This window comes from Scyliorhinus torazame, chromosome 29, assembly GCF_047496885.1.
Source record: "Scyliorhinus torazame isolate Kashiwa2021f chromosome 29, sScyTor2.1, whole genome shotgun sequence".
In the NCBI taxonomy this organism is placed as follows: Eukaryota; Metazoa; Chordata; class Chondrichthyes; order Carcharhiniformes; family Scyliorhinidae; genus Scyliorhinus; species Scyliorhinus torazame.
Window position 1 is genome coordinate 28,142,170 of NC_092735.1, and position 22,764 is coordinate 28,164,933.

General features: G+C 50.5%; 1 protein-coding gene across 1 annotated transcript in view; it reads left to right on the plus strand.

Annotated features, from left to right (window-relative positions):
• The window catches only part of LOC140404134 (uncharacterized), a 51,990-nt gene that overhangs the window by 19,250 nt on the left and 9,976 nt on the right, over nt 1-22,764 (plus strand). Inside the window, exons 3-4 of the mRNA XM_072492551.1 lie at nt 1,820-2,007; nt 20,074-20,371. Coding sequence (XP_072348652.1) covers nt 1,820-2,007; nt 20,074-20,371 — 486 coding nt within the window. The remainder of the gene's footprint in view (nt 1-1,819; nt 2,008-20,073; nt 20,372-22,764) is intronic.

The window sequence follows — 22,764 nt, forward strand, 5'->3', positions numbered from 1 at the left end:
ACGGGGTCCACAGGTTCCTCATTATCGTGGGCGCCCACTCGCAATGACCTCGATGACGTCAAAGGCCACCATCGAGAAGCTGAGGTGCTCGTTCCGTACCCATGGAATCCCTGGTGATGGACGACGGGTCGCTGCTCACGAGCGAGGAGCCCGCCACATTCACTAAACGGAACGGCATCCAGCACATCAGAGCCGCCCCGTACCATCCCTCCTCCCTCGGCCTGGCGGAAAGGGTGGTCCACGCGTTCACAAGAGACCGCACACTCCATGGACACGCGACTGTCCCGTTTCCTCTTTAGCTACTGGACGACGCCACACGTGACGAGAGGGGTAGCAATAGCAGGACCGCTGAAGGCCGGCAGACTTTCCCGGACCTGGGTGGGAAAATGGAGGTGCGGAAGGAAGCACGGAAACAGAACCATGACCGTCGGGCGCCAGGGCGGTAGTTTAAATCTAGGGGGGGGGGGGCACAGTCTACGCCCATAATGTAAAAGACTCTGGCTCACTGGGGTCGTGTTCGAGTGAGAGCGGAGCCCATCTCCTATACAGACATGGGGCAAGGGAAAAAAAACATATGGACCACCTCAAGAAGCCGGAGCACGTGCTACACGACACCCAACCAGCGACATTGATGTCTCCACCATGCCACGACCCGTCCCTCAGCCAGGGTACCCCACCACCCAGACCCATCGACTGGACCAGTGGATTGAACATGATCCTGGCTCCGGTGTGGACACAGAGGCATCCGCACAGACAGACGATGTCCGGATCCGAGATTCCGGTGATAGCCCTCCGGGGATCGGGCCAGAAAAATACAAATGGTAAGTCCATCCTGATTGGTTGAGGTGTTGCCATGGAGAAAGCACCGGGAAAACCGCGGGCTCCTCAAGCTCCCGGGTAATTCAGAAAAATGCGCAAGGCTTGAACATATTCCTTTTGTTTGCAGGGAATAGGTCCCTGTCACTCCAAGCAAGTGTAAATGAACCACGCTACGAATTTGTCTGATTATCTGAAGTTGGTTGCTAGCGTGGCTATGAGCAGATCGGCCAATTGGAGCCGACTTGCCAACCAATCAACGCCCTTTCTCCTGTAGTATAAATTGGCGTGATTTGTTTGCGATTTGGCTTTCTTGCATTTGTGCTGACAGGGGCAGGATGAAAAGTTTCAACAACAACCTGTATTTGTATGGCGCCTTTAGCGGAATGCAATGTCCCAAGGCCTCGCAGGAGCGTTGTAAAGCCAAATATGACACATGATTGAGGAAGGCAGATGACCAAAGGCTTAATCAAAGAAATTTGAAGGAGTTCCTTAAAAGAGGAAGGGGGGGGGGGGATGGCGGGGGGGCTCTTGTGGGGCAGTGGGTTAGCGCCCCTGCCCCTGAACCGGAAGCTCCGGGTTTGAGTCCCTCCCCAGGACTTGGTGTCCAAGGAAGGGGTGTTCAAAACCCGGTCAAAACAGGTTGGGTGTCAACCTGCAAAAACCCTTCCCAACACGCGAGTGGCTGGCAGGAAGAGCGGGAGAGACTCCTGGTCGACCACGCTTGATGTGCAGTGGAGCCTCTGGCGACAGATTAGCGGCCTTTTTCTGGGAATAACTAGCTATCGAAACAGACAAAAGTCTGCCTTAGGTGCCCCACTAGATGTGGGAAGAGAATTGGAAAGGTGGACGGGGAGAGGGGCCAGGAAGGGTATTCCAGAGCGGAGGGTCCAGGTGGTTGAAGGCACGCGTGGCCACCGTGGCGGAGCCATTAAAATTAGGGAGGCTTCCTTGCTATGCACTGGGGTGAGCTTTGGGTTCACTGGTTTGCTCTCTCTTGCAGGTTACGAAGAAAGGGGAAGTCCTAAACATCCACAACCAGGTAACCGTGGTGACCGTGGGCGTGACCTCCACAAGCCCGAACTTTAACCTCCCGAATGTCATGCTGCTGGCTCGACCCATCAACGCCTTGAAGGAGATGATGTGTAACTGTGCGGTTTCTGACGACAGATGCCCCCTGGAGCTCACCAGGTAAGAAAGCTGCCCAGTATTTCCCGGTTGATGGATGTCTCCAGTTTGGAACAGCATCAAGGCTGCCAAGGTTAGCGAGGATGTGGTAAATTAAGGCATAGAATCCATAGGATCCCTACAGTGCAGAAGGAGGCCATTCAGTCCATCAAGCCTGCATCGCCGAAAGAGCAACACCTAGGCCCACTCCCTGGTCCTATCTCTGTAACCCCACCTAACCCACACATCTTTGGACACTAAGGAACAATTTAGCGCGGCCAATCCACCTAACCTGCACATCTTTGGACTGTGGGAGGAAAACGGAGCACCCGGAGGAAACCCACGCAGAGACGGGCGGAAAGTACAAACTCCACACAGTCAGTCACCCGAGGTCGGAATCGAACGCTGCGAGGCAGCAGTGCTGACCACTGTGCTATCGCCCCTCCCTGTGCTGTACTAATTAAGGGCTGGATATGCAGACACGGGGCCTGGATGGAATAAACAGGGACGGTCTGGTTACCTGAGGGGAGGTGTCAAAAATTGGGGGCTATAGATTCAAAAATAGGTGCTCGAGGGATTGGAGGGGAGTTGAAGAAATATTCTTTCATCCAGAAGGCGAGGAACTCGCGGTCGAAAGGGTGGAAAGAGGCAGAAACCCCCATCACATTGTTAAAAAAATTCTTGGGTGTCTATTTATAAAGAGCCCCGATCTACAGAACCAGCGCAGATGTAAAGATAGTTACTGAAAAGCCCTGGCGGCAGATAACAGTCGAAAAGGAAACAAAGTGTCGTAATTCATTCCATAGTTGTAGACAAGCAGTAAAATTAAAATGAAGTAATAAAAGGATTGCACAATTATGAAAATTTCAGTGTAAAAATAATTACAATACGTTGCAAAGTGCTCTTAATTGACAGAGTAAAAGTGAAAGATCTACATTTTGCATTGAAGTCCATTAATCAAATGTTGTCAGGTTTGAGTTTGTTATATCCACGATTATTTATGAGTTTTGTAAAGTAGAGGATGTAATGTTCTTTGATTGAGCTGATGTGAACAAAGAACTTTAGACTTTATTTTATAAACAAAGTTATTTATTACTAACATTTGTTGCTAACTTTTGGTTGGCTCTTAAATCGTAATTTGCTATGTTTAACCTTTGCTCTAGAGTCGCCAGGTATCTTTATGATACCGCCACGAGGTTCAAGTTCAAGTAATGATCAATAACTCAACACACCAATTAGTAAGATTCAAATAAAAACACATTTATTATACACAGTCAATCGCTACTCATGCATAAACTCTACTTTCTAGGCTATTCCTGTCACTAAAAGGCTTAGCTTCGGACTGGCCCACCAGGTCAGGGGAACAAATCGCCTTTCGTTCAGGTCCTGAGTCTGCAGGATTCAAAAGCTGGTATGGACTTGTAGCTAGGAGCGCCTATCTCATAGTGAGCGTTGACTTGAGACTTACTTGCTCGGCGGCAACAAGACAGGTCACTGTCAAGGGTTGGTTCAAGTTGCTGAGTGACCCTGCCAAAGAAGGACGATTTGAACTTGGGGGCTTTACTTTATAGTCCCCTGGGGCTTCCCGCCCTTCGGGGCGGAACCCGAACCTGGTTCCAAGTGATTGGACTACTTTCCGATCACTTGGATCGATTTCTCCAATGCTGGAGCGGCTCCCTGATCGCTGGGCGGTCCCTACGTGTCTGTTGGCCTTCCTTTGTCTTGGCTCCTGCTGGCGCCGAGGAGTCTGGCTTGGCTTTGTTTACCTTAACTGTTGCCATTGTGCCTTGGGATCGCACATAACTATGTAGATGGCTGCTGCATTACTATGCAGATGGCTGCTGGTTTCAGTGCTGTCTGGGTGTTTTGCAGGTTCCAATATACATGATTTCTGTATTTGCTAATCTTTGCCTGTGTTGGCTGAATTTCCCTTCAGCCTTTGCGGTTCTCCATTTTAAGTCGGGAAGTGGCCAACTCAGGTGGCTACACCCCCTCCTTGTGATCCTAACGTGAAACGTGAAGGATCACATAACTGCGTTGTCTTCACTTCCTGACCCAGCGAGCACTCCTCCATGGCCTCTACACTGGCCATAACTATGCAAGAAAATTTTTACCTAACATTCTAACTGGCGCTGTCAAAACAGGGACATGCATTACAAAATTTAAAAAATGGTACCTCTAACTATCCTCAATAAACTACACTCACTCAAACATTCAATCATACTAACTTCCTAAACAATACAAAATGAAAGCAGCATTTACATTTTCCCTGGCTTGGCAGTCAAGCACAGGGTTGTACAATCTTTCCATTTCCTTATTTACAGAAGAACGCAAACGAATGTCCTTTATTATAGATCAACGGGTTCGGGGTCCTGGGGATAACTGAACATAGGGTATCTTATCCTGTATACCGGCGTGCGAGTGCGGTAGGCTCTCCTTCTCCATTTCCTCATGCGGATAGTCTGCACGATGCTGCAGAATATCGCCAACACTAATAGGGATTCGACTACGTAGGAAAGGGAGTACCACGTTATGAGCTTATCACACCATGCTGGTGTATCGGAGACTATCTCGGGGTTCTGTGTGCTATGGGGAAGTGAATCATTGATGGCTGGGGGGGTTTGGGGTCAGGGGGTTCGCGTTCGCACGCAACCGGGTACAATTTGCAATCACAAAAAACACGTATGCCGTCTTCATTGTTGTCTTCTTTCTTTTCTCTTCCTTTCCATTTCGTCTCTTTTCCTGGAGCTTCTGGGGTTCTGTGAGATCAAACATAGTGTCTGTTACTATCTTGGTTTAATATCTCGTGCGTTAGTATGTCTGTCCTTTCAGTGCCAATTCTCCCTTTACAATTTGTCTCCATGTGTGACTCCCTAATTTTTTTTTTAAAACCGAATATTCCGGACAAGACACACATAAAAATACTGAAACAGTGCGAGCCGTCTCGCAGGCTGTGCAATTTACCATCCAAATGTTTGAGGATGTAAATAGCATAGGGATGGCAACCTAAGGGTTGCCCGAAAACAAAACAAAACAAAACTTTTTGAGCCAAAAGTGTCGAAATGAGGTGCGTAAGGGCCGCGATGGGTAAGATTTGGATGGAATCCCTGGGTTAGACGGTGATCAATGCCGTGTGAGCTCTACCTGAGCGTAGCTGACCAGAGGGGCATCCTCAGGCAGGGCGGAGACCAATGCCGTTTCTCCACTGCCTGAGCAACCGGCAAGAACGGGCAAAAAATGTAGTCATCGTGGGGGTTGCCGTAAAGGTTCTTCCTTCGAACCAGAAGAGCAGTTATGAACGGGGGTCTGGCAAGCTCTCAGCGGTTTCTGCCGATGAGCGTGCTGGCAAGTTCTCATCGGTTTCGGCCGAAAAATAAGGCGTGGGGCCGTGGAAAAAAAAATTCCGATCTTACATACAACACATAACAATAACAGTAACAAACAACATTAAACAACATGCTGCAGGTTCCATCAGAAAGGACACCGTTTCTCCCAAGCGGTTCCTTTTTAAAACATCATCTGGACACCTCAGTTATCAGTTGCGAACAGGGTCGTAAAGGGGTTCTCGTTTTGGGAGTCAGACTCAAAGTCGTCATCTTCTCCCGGATGCAATACTCTCGAATGTATAGGGGCTGATAGGGCTGCATGGTGTGATTTGGGGTCCATCTCGTCGTTCCGGACGAGCCTGTATGAATTATCTCGGTGCCAAAAGGTGGTGTCTAGTTCTGTGGGGATGGAATCGTCATCGTAGGGCGGTGGTGTTTGGTGGGGTTTGTTGAGGAAAGTAATGAGGAATGGATCACTCGAATCGTGGTCAGATTCGCTGGGTGTGGGTCCTGTTGCATGGGGATAGTAGGGAGGCGTGCTGTGGCTATTTCCTGTGTCACAGTCGCTGTCGCTGCTGCTGCTGTCTGTGGGCGTTCCGGGGTGGAGTCTGGAGGTCGGGGATGGAGTCAAGGGCGAGTCCGTGGATGTGGTGGGCGTGTTGGGGGAGGGTAGGGATACGTTAGCTGTGGGCGGGGTGTGGTCTGCTGCGTCGAGCATGATGTGGTGTGTGTGGTTGGACTGTGGGCCATATGCCTTAAGCTGGTTAATATGGAACCACGCAGTCTTTCCATTGGGGTACTTAACTTTATAGACGGATGTGGATGTTGAGACAGTATTTCTCAAAAACATCAGCGCAAAAGGGAGGACTGAATCCCAAGTGGTGTTCCCGTTGGGGTACTTAATCTTATAAACGGAGGGGCTTACTTTGTCCGCTACGGAGTACGGACCAGAATACTTAGGTGACAGGAACGTGCTGGGGTTGTAAATGGAGAGCATGACCTGCTGTCCTACCTCAAACTCAGTTGCATGCACTGTCTTGTCGAAACAGGCCTTGCTCTCTTTCTTCCTGGTGCCTAATTTTACTGCGGCTGCTAGCTGAGCCGTTTTTACATTCTCAACTAATTGTTGCACTGCGTTCTCGTGTGTGAGGGCCGTCACTTCGGGGCTGGTCAAGTCAAGTCCTAATAAAAATTCTGTGCCTTTCATGGAGCGTCCGGTCATGAGAGTGTGTGGGGTGTATCCTGTGGATGTCGAAACAGTGTTACGCAAAAACATTCGTGCAAAAGGGAGGACTGAATCCCAAGTGGTGCTGTTTTGTTGGACCATTTTCCTGAGGGTTGCTTTTCGGGTCGGATTCATTCGCTCCACGATACCACTTGACTGGGGGTGGTATGCGATGTGGAATTTTTGGGTAATGCCAAATATCGTGAGGACGTTCTTCATAACACGTCCCGTAAAATGGGAACCTTGGTCGGAGTCAATGCTGCGGGGGAGTCCCCATCTCATAAAAATGTGGTGGGTTAAGATCTTTGCGGTGGTCTTTGCCGTGTTCGTTCTGGATGGGAATGCCTCTACCCATTTCGTAAAAGTGTCTATGACGACTAATACGTATTTGTAACCAGTCCTGCAAGGGGGCAATGGTCCTATAAAATTGATCTGGAGGTTAGTCCAGGGGCCGTTAACGGGGCGGGTGTGCCTAAGTTGAGACTTCTTTGCGTATCTGTCCGGATTGTTCTGGGTACAGATAAGGCAATTCTCAACGTAGTCCGTTACGTCTTCTTTTAAACTTGGCCACCAACAGAGCTGCCTGAGGTGGGCTGTAGTGGGATCCTCAACAATAGCCATGACTGTCATGGAACAAACAAATGAGCTGATTCCTGGCCTGTTCAGGAACCACATAAAGGGCGTCATTTAACACCACACCGTCATGTGTGGTCAGTGCATTTTTAAATCTATCATAGGGTACTGTAAATTGACCTTTTAAAATCTCCCTGAGATTGCTATCCTGCTTCTGGGCCTGCACTAAATCCTCGATATTAGTCTGCGAGACCTGAACTGGATTCACTGGTGCGCTTTCGGGGGGTGTCCAAAAATATCCATGCCTGGAACCTGCTTTAGCCAGTGCGTCGGCTTTTACATTTCCAGGGGGGGAGGAACGGTGGTGACTTCGAACTTTAACAATTCCGAATGTCCTGTTCTGTGCTTTTTCTAAAATGAGGCGGAGCAATGGGGCTGAGGGGAGGGGTTTTCCGTCTGCGGAAACAAATCCTCTTGGTTTCCACAGGGGTAGGAATTCCGTAAGGCTATTGCAGATATAGAGGCTGTCCGAGTATATGTCTGCTGGGCTGGGGAAGGAATCTGGGTGATCCACAATGTACGCCATGGCTGCTAGTTCTACATCCTGCCCACCTAAGTGGCCTGGTAGCTTTAGTGATATTTCTTCTAGGGAGTGTCCCTGCGCGTCCTCGACATAAATGCCGCATCCTGTAATGCGCTTCCCCTCTAATATGGAAGAACCATCCACATATATCCTTAAGGGTTCGCACGTGTCTGTGGGCTGGGGGCTCTGGGGTGGACTACCTATCTTTCTGGGGGGTGTTTTCGCAATAAAGGGGCCTGTGTTGTGGTGTGGTGAGATGATTTCACATTCATGGGGGATGCCTGGGTACTGAAGGTTATCGGCTAAGAAAGTATGGGTCTTGGTCCTTTTAACGGTGATGTCCCGTCCCTACAAAAGAAGGGTCCATCTAGCTGCCCTAATCTGACTAACTGTACCGTCCTTGAGTCGTCCGTCAAGTAAAAGTTGGGTGGAGGTGTGTTCCGTGAGGATTGTGATGGGGTTTAGTCCGGTTATGTAAGAAAAATACTGAACTGCCCAGAAAACTGCGAGCAGGTGCCTTTCACAGGCCGAAAATCCCTGCTCCATAGGATCTAAAAGTCTGGAGGCATAAGCCATGGGTCTTAATTGTTCGTGTCGTTCCTGGAGGAGCACAGCCGAAAGGGTGCGGTCTGTGCTAGCTATCTCTATAGCGTAAGGGGAAAGCGGTTCTGTAACTTGTAGTGCGGGGGCTGCAATGAGGGCTCTTTTCAAAGCATCCACAGCATCCGTATGCTGCGGAAGACATTCCCAAAGGGCTCCTTTCTTTAAGATTTCTGAGAGGGGTGCCGCCTTGCTGGCGAAACCGTCAATGTGGTTTCGGCAGTAGCCAACCAGTCCTAAAAACGACCGGAGGGCTGAAACATTCTGGGGAAGGGGCAATTTGGCAATCGAGTCAATTCTTTTTTGCTCGATCTCGCGTTTACCGTGCGTGATAATCGTACCCAAATATATCACTTTGTTTTCCAAAATCTGGGCCTTTTTGGGGTTTACTTTGCAACCAATTTTCTGTGGGAGTTCCAGGAGTTCGGACAGAAGCTCGATGTGCTCTGCCTTGGTGTCTGTCTGCAGTAATAGGTCGTCCACATACTGGACCAGACATTCGGGGCGAGAACATTTCGATAAACCATTTGCCAGCTGTCGGTGGAAAATGGAGGGGGAGTTGTGGAATCCTTGTGGAAGGCATGTCCACGTGTACTGCTGACCTTTAAAGGTGAAGGCAAATTTGTACTGGCACACCTTTGCCAATGGAATGGACCAGAATCCATTACTGATGTCCAAAACCGTAAAGTATTGTGAGTTGAGTCCCTGTTTGAGCATGGTCTCGGGACTTGTGGCTACCGTGGGGGCTGCTGCGGGGGTGACTTTGTTGAGTTCCCGGTAATCGATGGTCAGTCGCCATGATCCATCGGGCTTTCTCACTGGCCAAATCGGGGCATTATTAGTGGAGGCTACTGATCTGAGTACGCCCTGCTCTAATAAGCTGTCGATCACTTTTGCGATTTCTCCCTCTGCCTCTTGGGGAAATCCGTATTGCTTTTGGGGTCTCAGGTCAGGTCCTGTGATTTGAACGGAACCAGTCATCCGGCAACAGTCGTGTTTGTGGGTCACGAATGCTGTCGTGTGCTTCTGCAGAACTGCCCTAACCTGCTTGTCTGTGCTAATCGTGGACGGTTCAAACCAGAATTCGGCGACTGCGCTAATCTTGTTTGCATATTCTCCTATTGTGAGCGTTGCGGGGGCTCTTGCGGATTTTGCCATTTTCCAGACACACTGGTTGACTGGATCAAAGGACAGGTTGTGGGAATTCATAAAATCGATGCCCAAAATGTGTTCTGCTGTGTGAGGCAGGTCGACTAAGAATATGGGGTGCTTGGTGGTGATGTTGCCGATTTGAATGGGTAGAGGGGCTGTGATGTGTCCCTGCTGTGAGTGGCCTGTGAAACCGCTGAGGGTGTTTGTGGCTGTAGTGGGCCACGTGTCTTTCTGGAATATGGTGGAGGAATTTATTGTGGTGCGGGACCCTCCTGTGTCCCAGAGAAATTCGATCGGCTGCCCCCGTATCTTTGCTGCAACTACTGGTCGGCCGGACCTATCCCAAAGGGTGTCGCAGACCCAAGTGGGGGAGCCCGAACACCGTCAGTCCGTTCCGTTCAGGTTCGTCTGGTCTGAACAGGTGTTCACGCTATGTATGGGCTCTGCCCTATTCTTATTCAGAGTGCCTGCCTGCTGGGCTCTCTGTGGCCTTCGTGGGGCATTGCATTCTCGTGCAAAGTGACCTAATTGTCCACAGTTGTAACACTCCTGTGGTTTCTGTGGGGGGCTGTTCCTGCCTTTGTTCACCCATGCGGGGTTCTGGTGCGTCTTAACTATGTGGATATCTGCCTCTGCCTGCTGTTCTTCAGCTTTCTTAATTACGGGTTTGTTTTGGACAGACTGCTCCCAGGCGCGGGACAATCTTTTTAAAACCCATTTCTCATTGTGGGCTTCCTCTGAGGGGTCATAATTGGTACAGGCTTTTTGTCCTGCCTCTGTGGCATGGGAGATAAGGGTGCGGGTCCATTTGGCCATACCGTCTTGGGACAAATGGGCGCGTTCTAAATTACCGAAAACGGCTGTGAAATGGATCCACAGGCATCCAGCAAACGCTGTGGGGTATTCTGTCTTTTTGTGCCTGCACTTATTCAGGCCTTCTATGGGGTCACCTCTGTTGTAGCCGATCGCGTCTAGGATCGCTGTGTGCATCTCTGCAAGGGTGCCTCCTCTTACATTCTGTGGGTCGGGAAGGGCTGCTACAACTGAAGGGTCTAAACTTAAAACTGTGAGCTTCACTTGCTCACGCTCATCCAGGCCGTACATGGTCGCCTGTTGCTTTACTCTGGCAAAGAAGTGGTGGGGGTCTGAGGTGGGGAGGAACGGTGTGATTTTCTCGCACGCGTCCTGTAATTCGGTCACGGTTAAGGGGGTCGTGTACAGGAATTCTGTGTCTCCTTCCGATGTGACTGTGCGGTGGGTGGTTACTGGGTTCATTGGTGCCTGAACTATCTGCTCTGGGGGGTTGGGGCGCTTTTCTCTTCTGGGGCTTTCCTTGCGCACATGTTCCCTGAACATATCTATGCGCGGTCTCATTTAATTCTTCCCAATCCGGGCCGACTTCTGCATCTAACTGGGATCCAAAGGTGCTGTGGAATCCTTTCTGAACTGAAAGCAAAGACTGCAGTTCTGCAATCTGCTTCCGGCACTTTGCGTGATCTAGTGAGCTCTGTCTGTGCTCCGTGGTGGTAGCATGGAGTGCTCATAATGCTGCTTTCAGGTCGCTACACTGCCTTTGCAATGCCTCTACCTGTTTCTCTGTTTCCTCTCTTACCAGGACTGCACGTTGCGTGTCCTGATAGGCCTTTTCGTACTGTGTCTGGAAGCTGCTTAAGTGCGCCAGACAAGACTGGTGTGCCCCCTTGGCATCATCCACCTCTCCGTCCTTTGCTGCTAACTTCCTTCTTGGTTCTACGTTTTCTTTCTCAACCTCGCTTACATCGACCTTACTCATTCATTGTACTCCTTCTATCTTTTTACGGAGCGTCCGAACGACCTCCTCTGTGCCTCGCAATTGTGCCAAGCAGGACACGATTGCCATCGGCTTGCGAGCTTTTCCCAAGCTTTTCTTATGGATTTCACTCAGGTTCTCCCACCAAGTATGTCCTATACTCCCGGGACCTGTTTCCTCATTTTCACAGAATTCGCTCCAAGGTGCCATCCTTTCCCTTTGAGGTACTTTCTGATTTCCTCTTCCCAAACGGGACTCTGTCTTCCTCTACTGCTGGTCACTGTGACCACAAATTCTTCGGGGTTCATGAGGCGTTGCATTGTCTGCATTGCCATCTTTCCTCTCTGAATACGAGGCGTACTAAGGTGGTGCTGTAAACACGGGTACGGCTTTCGCTATTTTCCGGAATACAAACTCCCGACAGTTTTGTCGCAACAAAAATCTATCAGTTTACCTTATAGCCCTGTTAGTTACGCATGCATTAACACACTTCCGAATTATGAGAATTGATCAGAACTGCTTGAACACTTGTGGTTTTTCTGTTCCCAATTTGATTTCTAATTCAAATTGTGGGTTCTCCCGGAGTGGTTAAGCCACTTCTAGATCGGGACCCATCAGGATGTCGCCAGTAATATGTTGCTAACTTTTGGTTGGCTCTTAAATCGTAATTTGCTCTGTTTCTTTAACCTTTGCTCTCGAGTCGCCAGGTATCTTTATGATACCGCCACGAGGTTCAAGTTCAAGTAATGATCAATAACTCAGCACACCAATTAGTAAGATTCAAATCAAAACACATTTATTATACACAGTAAATCACTACTCATGCATAAACTCTACTTTCTAGGCTATTCCTATCACTAAAAGTCCTATACTTAGCTTCGGACTGGCCCACCAGGTCAGGGGAACAAATGGCCTTTCGTTCGGGTTCTGAGTCTGCAGGATTCAAAAGCTGGTATGGACTTGTAGCTAGGAGCGCCTATCTCGTAGCGAGCGTGACTGGAGACTTACTTGCTTGGCAGCAACAAGCCAGGTCACTGTCAAGGGTTGGTTCAGGTTGCTGTGACCCTGCCAAAGAAGGACAATTTGAACTTGGGTGCTTTACTTTATAGTCCCCAGGGGGTTCCCGCCCTTCGGGGCGGACCCCGTACCTGGTTCCAAGTGATTGGACTACTTTCCGATCACTTGGATCGATTGCTCCAATGCTGGAGCGGTTCCCTGATCGCTGGGCGGTCCCTACGTGTCTGTTGGCCTTCCTTTGTCTTGGCTCCTGCTGGCGCCGAGGAGTCTGGCTTGGCTTTGTTTACCTTAACTGTTGCCATTGTGCCTTGGGATCGCACATAACTATGTAGATGGCTGCTGGTTTCAGTGCTGTCTGGTTGTTTTGCAGGTTCCAATATCCATGATCTCTGTATTTGCTAATCTTGCCTGTGTTGGCTGAATTTCCCTTCAGCCTTTGCGGTTCTCCATTTTAAGTCGGGAAGTGGCCAACTCAGGTGGCTACACATTACATTAACAAATAACTAAAATGTCTAAGATGAATACAGTTGGAATTAAATGTCTAACACTAAGATACAACAGAGCTACTCTCATATGCGACTGCTACCAACTCCTGACAAATACCTTCTGAACTAAGTCATGGTGCATCTGGGTCCCGGGACTCTGTACTCGCCCCACCTGCTGGTCGGACGGCAGAACTACAACAGTAAACCACATAACTTATGATGCACATGGATCATAGAATTTATAGTGACGATGAACTACTTGTGTTGTGTACAGATGATAGTCTGCCTATCATCATGGAGGATTGGGCTGACCTGTTGTTGAGAGAGAGAGAGAAAGAGAGAGCGAGTGAGAGAGGCAACAACCCGTGAAGCAAGCCCCCGGTGCCTCGGGGTTGACCTTGTGCGATGGTGCATCAGCAGAGTCTCTGAGTAATCAAAGGTTTATCTGACTAATGTCAGGGATGGCCGGGCTTCTCATGACGAGCGGTCGGAGAGGTCGTGTCTGTATCCATTGGAGTTCAGAAGACTAAGAGGTGACTTGGGCGAATCCTTTACGATCCCGAGGGGTGTCAACAGGATGGATGTGGGGAGCTTATTTCCTCTTTTGGGAGAATCTAGAACTAGGGGGGGGGTCACTGTTTACAAATAAGGCGATGGCCCATTTAAGACGGGGATAGTTTTTTTTCTCTCGTTGGGTCGTGAGTCTCTGGAACTTTCTCACTCAAAAGGCCGTGGAATATTTTTAAGAACTAGATGAGATTCTTCATTAACGAGAGCGGCACGGTGGCACAGTGGTTAGCACTGCTGCCTCACAGAGCCATGGACTCGAGTTCGATTCCAGCCTCGGGTGACTGTCTGTGCGGAGTCCGCATGTTCTCCCCGTCGGTTTCCTCCGGGTGCTCCGGTTTCCTCCGGGTGCTCCGGTTTCCTCCCGCAGTCCAAGGATGTGCAGGTTAGGTAGATTGGCCGCGCTAAATTGCCAAAACGGCAGCCTTTTCCAAGCCAATTAGAGGCAGAGGATGCTGGGAATGCTCGTCAGGGCGGGGAGCATCTGTGAGAACATAGAAAATACAGTGCAGAAGGAGGCCATTCAGCCCATCAAGTCTGCACCGACCCACTTAAGCCCTCACTTCCACTCTATCCCCGTAACCCAATAACCCCTCCTAACCTTTTTGGACACTTCAGTGCAATTTATCATGGCCAATCCACCTAAACTGCACGTCTTTGGACTGTGGGAGGAAACCCACGCACACACGGGGAGAACATGCAGACTCCGCACAGACAGTGACCCAGCGGGGAATCGAACCTGGGACCCTGGCGCTGTGAAGCCACAGTGCTAGCCACTTGCGCTACCGTGCTGCCCAAGGAGGGAGAGGAGAGAGAGCCGGTTAACAAAGACCCTCTGGCGGAGATGGAGCAAGGTTGGAGCAAGTCCAGGGGCAGGAAAAGAGCAGATAGAGGGGTGCGGAAATGAAAAAATGAAATGAAATGAAAATGGCTTATTGTCACAAGTGGGCTTCAAATGAAGTTACTGTGAAAAGCCGCTAGTCGCCACATTCCGGCGCCTGTTCGGGGAGGCTGGTACGGGAATTGAACCGTGCTGCTGGCCTGCCTTGGTCTGCTTTCAAAGCCAGCGATTTAGCCCAGCGTGCTAAACCAGCCCCTGGTGACCAGAAGGTCTGGTAACCAGAAGGAAGATCTGCGCTCGGGTGGAAGACAGGCAAGATAAAATGGCAAGAGGAAGGATTGTCTGGGCTAAACACGAAGAGTAAAGGGGGAGAGTTGAAGACAGACAGACCGTGGTAGGTGTAAATGAGGAGGAACACAGAAATGGAAACCATTGCTCACTTTTCCCAAGTCTGATCAAATAGTTCATCGTTTATTTGTTGATGGACGGCCAAACCAGCATTCATTGCCCATCCCTAGTTGCCCTTGAGAATTCCCCTCCCCTCTCCACAGAGGCTGCGGGATTTGCTGAGAATTTCAAGGTTTCCAATCTCCTCTGTAGGTTATTTTGCTTTGCATCAGAGAGCAGGAGCAGGGCGCAGGTTAGCCACTGGGGGGCAGCAGGCGACTGTGGATCGGATCCGGGGCTTCAACACCGGTCAGTTGTCCAGGGGAGGATGGGAGGGCGGAAAACAGGGAAATGGGGCTGGGGCTCGTCAGGAGGAGGTGTGGGCCCACGGCCCCCTCACACCCCCTCCCCCACCTCCTACACCCACTCCCCACCCGTCACACACCCTCCCCCCACCCCTCACACACCCTCCCCCACCCCTCACACACCCTCCCCCCACCCTTCACACATTCTCCCCCACCCCTCACACACCCTCTCACCACCCCTCACACACCCTCCCCCCACCCCTCACACCCCCTTCCCCACCCCTCACACATCCTCTCCCCCACCCCTCACACACACTCTCACCACCCCTCACACACCCTCCCCCCACCCCTCACACCCCCTTCCCCACCCCTCACACATCCTCCCCCCCACCCCTCACACACCCTCTCCCCACCCCTCACACATCCTCCCCCTCACCCCTCACACCCCCTTCCTCACCCCTCACACATCCTCCCCCCCACCCCTCACACACCCTCTCCCCACCCCTCACACACCCTCCCCCCACCCCTCCCACACCCTCTCCCCACCCCTCACACACCCTCTCCCCACCCCTCACACACCCTCCCCCACCCCTCACACACTCTCTCCCCACCTCTCACACACCCTCCCCCCACCCCTCACACACCCTCTCCCCACCCCTCACACACCCTCCCCCCACCCCTCACACACCCTCTCCCCACCCCTCACACACCCTCCCCCACCCCTCACACACTCTCTCCCCACCTCTCACACACCCTCCCCCCACCCCTCACACACCCTCTCCCCACCCCTCACACATCCTCCCCCCCACCCCTCACACCCCCTTCCTCACCCCTCACACATCCTCCCCCCCACCCCTCCCACACCCTCTCCCCACCCCTCACACACCCTCCCCCCCACCCCTCACACCCCCTTCCTCACCCCTCACACACCGTCCCCCCACCCCTCCCACACCCTCCCCCCACCCCTCACACACCCTCCCCCCACCCCTCACACAGCCTCCCCACCCCCTTCCTCTCGCCCTGTAGCCCCACCACCAGTGGTGTTCGGGGATATCCTAAGCTGCTGGAGCTCTGAGACGATGTGTGCGCCGTTCGATTCCTCAATAATCTGTCATATTGTCTTCCCAAATATAAATCACTTCAATCCCAAACCGTCAGTAAAATTCTGCTTTTGGAGTGAAAGCTATTAGTGTCGAATGTCATTTAATTTCAAACCATGAATCACTGATTCATTAGGTCTTCAGCATAGCTACAAATTCATTATGCAACAGAGTAATAGAGCTTTACCAACAAGATAGGGAGCAAATCTGGGTAAATAGAGTTAAGTTGGTACGGATCAGCCATAAAGAGCAAGGGACGAAAGGCCTTCTCTTTTCCTGTGTTCCTATCTAAATATTAATGAATGGGCCTTCATGTATCACGAGCTCCTTCCCCAGACATTTCAAACTAGTCCCGATACAAAGAACTATTAGTCAGCTAAACTAATGGCTCACATGGGGCCCCTCTGATTTACTACGGCATTCGAGGTTAAGTGTTATCAGGTCCGTCCGCCTGCTCGATCGTCTGTGCCTCAGACCAAGCTAAGGCCATTTATGCATTTACATTCAATGAGTCAATGTCAAAAGCATTTATACCGACCGCCGTGCCATCGTCAATAGTGAAAATGAATGAAAAACATATATATTAACTTTTAAGCCATCCCCTACTCCTCAATCCGGACCACCATGCAAAATCTTTCAAAGGTCCTATGTGGCTTTTCTGGCCACGAACAGAACTTGCAAAGCTTTACTATGTGAATGCCACCTGTTATGGGCCAGGGCTTAGAAACTCCAAAGTGTATTATGAAGTTCACCTGACCTATAACTTTTATGTTGAATTTGGCTAGGATGAGCACAAGTGCCTTCTCTTCAGGTGATATTCATCAGACTTCCTGGGCACTTATATTCAAAACAAGGGGCGAGATTCTCCACTCCCGCGCCGGTTGGGAGAATCGCCTGGGCCGCCAAAATTTCCCGCGACGCCGGTCCGACGCCCTCCCGCGATTCTCCCTCGCGGCGGGAACGGCCCTGTCGGGTTCCGCGGGCCGCAGGCCGGAGAATCGCCCGAGACACCCAAAATGGAGATTCTCCGGCACCCCCCGCTATTCTCAGGCCCGGATGGGCCGAGCGGCCAGTCCAAAACGGCGGGTTCCCCCCCGGCGCCGTCCACACCTGGTCGCTGCCGTCGGGAACAGCGCGGGAACGCTGGGGGGGCGGCCTGCGGGTGGGGGAGGGGGGATCCTGCACCGGGGGGTACCTCAAATGTGGGGTGGCCCGCGATCGGTGCCCACCGATCGTCGGGCCGTCCTCTCTGAAGGGGGACCTCCTTCCTTCCGTGGCCCCGCAAGATCCGTCCACCATCTTCTTGCGGGGCGGACACGGAGAGGACGGCAACCACGCGGCGACAAGGCCTGGCGCGTGTAGATGACGCGGCCCCGCTCCTAGCCCATTATTGGGCCTTGAATCGGTCGGGATAGGGGCCGTTTCGTGCCGTCGTGAACCTCAACGGTGTTCACGACGGCGTGGGCACTTCGGCGCGGGAGTGGAGAATCCCGCCCAAGGTTTATTCTACGAATGTAGTTCACACATATATATGTGTAAACACAGCAAGAATTTGGTATCAATTACTAACATAAAGAAAACACAACGGCAACAGTACTCTTATGTATATGTATATTACTCTTAATAAATCCCCCTTAGTAACTGTTCCAATTCAATAACAAAATCCAATAAACCAAAACCCCTTTCAAGGGCGTGGCCCAGCACACTGTGCCACTAATCTCACTTGCATGGGACTGGTCCTTTCCCTGAGATCCAGCCTCCAACCAGCAGATTTAACACTCCTTCCGGAAAGCAACTCTCTCTTTTAAAGTTCTCAAGGCAGTTTCCACACCCAATGTGCTTCAGTTCACTGGAACAGCTTTAAAATAAAAACAGGGGAAACTTATTTTTCCTTCCGCAATCAAAAGCACCCAAACCAAAACTGGAACCCCTCTCATCTCACAGCCACAGGCCAGCTCCACCCACAAAATGACATCACTGAAGCCATGCTACAAGTCATGTGATAAGGCCAAACCTTTCTTAAAGGCACACTGCCATGACACACCTGGCCAGTTTTTTTTTCCAGTGTATTTTTAGCATTCAATTGTGGCTTTAGTTCATTGCAGCTGTATCCGTTACCTGACATGCAACCTTGCCAATGTTTTATCCTTTGTGAAATATTTACTCTTGCGGCTAATTTCTTTTATTTTAAATACATTTAGAGTACCCAATTCAGTTTTTTCCAATTGAGAGGCAAGTTAATTGCACGGGGGGAATGTGCAAACTGCACACGGACAGTGGCCCAGGGTCGGAACGAACCCGGGTCCCCGGTGCCATGAGACTGCAGTGCTAACCACTGCGCCATCGTGCTACCCACTAAAAGGGATTGATAAAGTAAACATAGACCAAATGTTCCCCCTTGTGGGGAGATCTAGAACGGGAGGTCACAGATATTGATGATGTGGAGATGCCGGCGTTGGACTGGGGTGGGCACAGTAAGAAGCCTTACAACACCAGGTTAAAGTCCAACAGGTTTATTTGGAATCACTAGCTTTCGGAGCGCAGCTCCTTCCTCAGGTGAGTAACAAGGTGGGTTCCACAAACAGATACATAGACAAAGTCAATGATGCAAGGTGATACTCTGATGCAGGTAATTCAGGCTTTACAGGTCCAGGCGGTACAACTGGGGAGAGGGATATTGGTTGAGAGGAGAGGAGGTAGATTTAAAACTGAGATGAGGAGGAACTACTTCTCGTAGAGAGTGGTGAATTTGTGGAACTCACTGCCTCATAGTGAGGTGGAGTCGGAATCATTAAATGGTTTCAAGAGGGAGGCAGATATATTTCTGACATAAAACAGGTTAAAGGGATATGGGCAGGTGGATTTGAGACCAGGCCGAGATCAGCGGCTCGAAGGGCTGAATGGCCCACTTCTGCTCCTGTGATCCTGTGTTCTTATAAGGTAACACACCCTAATTTCTGACCAATTATCTCTGTTTCATAATATACATCGCTAATTGTAGATATTGTGGTTATTCGTAAATTATGATAAATGAAGCAATTGATAAAACCTCTGGGGTCTAAAGAAACCTCGATGATCTTAGAGAATTTGGCTTTACATTGAAAAAGGTCTCGATTCTTATAAAAAATGTATTAGGTTGTGACGCTGAAAGAGGTCGCAGCCTCGGCACTGAGATTCTATAATCGAGGCCATTGTCTTCATCAATTCCTGCTGACGATGACACAGAGGAAGAAAGGTCATTAATCCAAAAGCAGAATGCATTGTTCTTCCTGAGGGGAATGCAGCCTAAAGTGGATTGACTTGGTCTCGCCGAATGCAGCGCGAGGGTGGGGGGGTTCACCTGCAGAATGTGCTTCTCTCCCGGTGAGCTGGCGATGCCCTCCTGTACGACACATCCTACTGCGATGGCGGCTGCTCATTGGACAATCACAGTAGCCAATTGCATCACGAGACCCGGAGGAAGCTCCCCAGGTGGAGGCCGCTGTCAGGGTGGGCTCCAGTACGCCTGTACAATTGATGCGTAACAGTCTAAAGGTGTGTAGGTTAGGTGGATTGGCCATGCTAAATTGCCCCTTAGTGTCCAAAAGATGTGCAGGTTAGTTGGGGTTACGGGAATAGGGCGCAGGAATGGGCATGCGTAGGGTGCTCTTTCGAAGGGTTCATGCAGGCCCGATGGCCCAAATGGCCTCCTTCTGCACTGTAGATATTCTATGGATAACCTCCCTACGTTTGTGATCAATTCCCCTCACAATACACGATAACATTATATTAGATTTCCTGATTAATTCCTGTCCCTGCATTCTAACCTTTTGTGACTCATTCACTGGGTCACCCAGATCCCTCTGCATCTCAGAGCTCTGCAATCTCCCTCAATTTAGATAATAAGCTTCCTTTTTTTTATTCTTCCTGCCAAAATGGACAATTACACATTTGCCCACATTATTCTCCATTTGCCAGATTTCGCCCACTCAACTGACCCATCTCCTCCTTCCGTCCCCGTCACAATTTACTTCCCTCCCTATCTCAGCGTCGTCAGAAAGTTTAGTCCCCCCGTACCTTCAGTGCCTTCGTCCGAGTCATTGTGTGATTTGTGTGAATCGCCGATGTCGACGCAGCGTTACGGCTGGTTTTGTTTTTCAGGCTCTTCCCCCTGAGTTTTGTCAACATTTCCATTCAAGACGTTTACAACCGGCGGCTGCGGCTGAAGCTGGCCAACGGGCGGGCTTTCTACCTGCAGCTCTACGTCCACCCTGACTGCGAGAACGAGGTGTTTGAGCGCTGGATGAAGCTGGTGACTCTCCTGCACACCACCCCGGAGGATGTGTACGGCTACGAGGCTGTGACGCCCGAGATTGAGTGCATCCTGGAGCAGGGCAGCCTGGAGACATCGATCGCCTCACTCTCCGACTGGCAGCTGGAGCCACCTGAGATGACGCCGGTAGGTGGGGGTGTACCGGGTGGGGGTGGGGGCAGGAGCCGGTGGGGGAAAGGGGGGGGGGGTCTTGTTGCTCATCGGGGCCTTGAACACAGAGGGCCTCTTTCAAAGAGAGACAGTTGCCATTGTCACAACGCATATGTTACCTGCAAGGGTATTCCAACTTGAAACACCAATTCGTGGGGGTGTATAGTTTGAAGAAGGCGTCATGTGACAATATTAAAGACCATTTATTAAAGGCAAGACAAATACAGATAAACAGAGCTCTTCTCTCATGCAGTTAAGAGGTGTGAACAGCTCAACTCTATAGAACGTACCCCATTGTACCCCTATATCGATGATTCCTAAACTCTTTAAGACTTCCCTGGTCCCCAAACAACATCCAAATTAAATAACCAGCTATAGTTACCACACAATATAGAATCTGGGGACCGTCTTTTTTCTGGTCCAGCGAACTGCTGTTACGAAGGTTTTCTGCACTGCCTTGGCTCTAGCACTCAGAAGCTTATTTGCTGTAAACGTGGCCTTCTGTTTGGTGGCTGGAAACTGGCCTGTCCGCTCTCTGAGACTGCTAGGTGGTAACCGTCCCTCCTGGCATCTCAGGGACTGGTCAATTTTACCTTTGTTTTTCTTTGATTATGCCTTCAGTATATTCGGGTGTCTGCCCCCATCAACATCCTGGCTCGACATTAACACATGTATAACTCATGGGCCTTCCCAATCGTCTGTAATCTGTTCCTCCTCCATTCGCTATTAATACTTGATTGTCATTGAAACTGCTGCTCTAAACACGTTACCGGGAGAGACACAGACCATTGAGGCCCTTTGCCTTATGTCTACGTTGTCTCCAGGCAGGTTCATGACACAATTGGGTAACCATTTAACAGGGAGTTCCATTTCAATGCTGACTTTCCTCTGACCCTTTCCCCTTCTTTTGGGTACCATTCAATCTGCCCCTTCCCACTCGTCATTCCCCTTATCTGATCCATTCCGTATCTCTCCAGGTCAACCTGCTCCACTCCCACTCCTTCCCCCTCCTCTGCTCTCTAAACTATTCCCCTCCTACCCTCCCATTCTCTCTCCCCCTTTTCCATTCCCTTCCCCTATCTTCCTCTCCTCTCCCCTCCCCATCCACTCTTCCTCTCTCCCCTCCAACCTCACCTCTCTCCCCTCTCTTTAAGTAGTTTGTCCCAAAGCAATAGTGGAAAGGTGGCGCACTGTCGGAGGTGCCGCACTGTCGGAGGTGCCGCACTGTCGGAGGTGCCATCTTTCAGATTAAACTCAGGCCCTGTCTTCTCTCTGACGTGACACTATTGTGAGAAAGAGCAGGGAATACTGTCAACAGCTTTGGTCCTGTTATCCAAGGAAAGATATACCGGCATTGGAGACAGTCCAGAGATGGTTCACTCGGTTGATCCCGGGTATGGAGGGATTTTCTTCTGAGGAGAGGTTGAGTAGGTTGGGCCCGTACTCATTGGAGTTTAGAAAAATGAGAGGCGACCTTATTGAGACATATCGGATTCTAAGGGAGTTTGACAGGGTCGATGCTGAGAGGATGTTTCCCCTTGTGGGAGAGTCTAGGACCAGAGGGCACAATCTCAGAGTAAGGGGGTACCCATTTAAGACAGACAGGAGGAGGAACTTCTGCTCTCGGAGGGGAGTGAATCTGTGGAATTCTTTACCGCAGAGAGCTGGGTCGTTAAGTATGTTCAAGGCTGAGATAGGCAGAATTTTAATCAGTGAGGGAATCGAAGGTTATGGGGAAAAGGCGGGAAAGTGGAGTTAAGGATTATCACAGCAGATCAATCATGCCCTTATTGAATGGCGGAGCAGACTCGATGGGCCGAATGGCCGACTTCTCCCCCTATGTCTTGTGGTCTTATTGCATTCTCCCTTGTGTCTCGGACAATATTTATTCCTCAATGGTAAAGGCATATAATATACTTGCTTTATTAGCCGAGGCAGAGAGTTTAAGAGCAGGGAGGTTATGCTGGAACTGTATGAACCATTGGTTAGGCCACAGCGAGAGTTTTGTGAGCAGTTCTGGAATCCACATTATAGGAGGGATGTGATAGCCACTGGAAAGGGAGCAGAGGAGATTTACCAGGATGTTGCTTGGGCTGGAGAGTTGTAGTTATGAAGAGAGGCTGGACAGGCTGGGGTTGTTTTCCTGAGAGCAGAGGATGATTGAGATGTATAAAATTATGAGGGGCACAGATAGAGTAGACAGGAAGGAACTTGTCCCCTTGGTGGAGATGTCAATGACCGGGGGGGGGGGGGGGGCATAGATTTAAGGTAAGGGGCAGGAGGTTGAGAGGGGATGTGAGGAAAAACCTCTTTACTCAGAGGGTGGTGGAGTCTGGAACTCGCTAAGGGGTGGGGGAGGCAGAGACCCT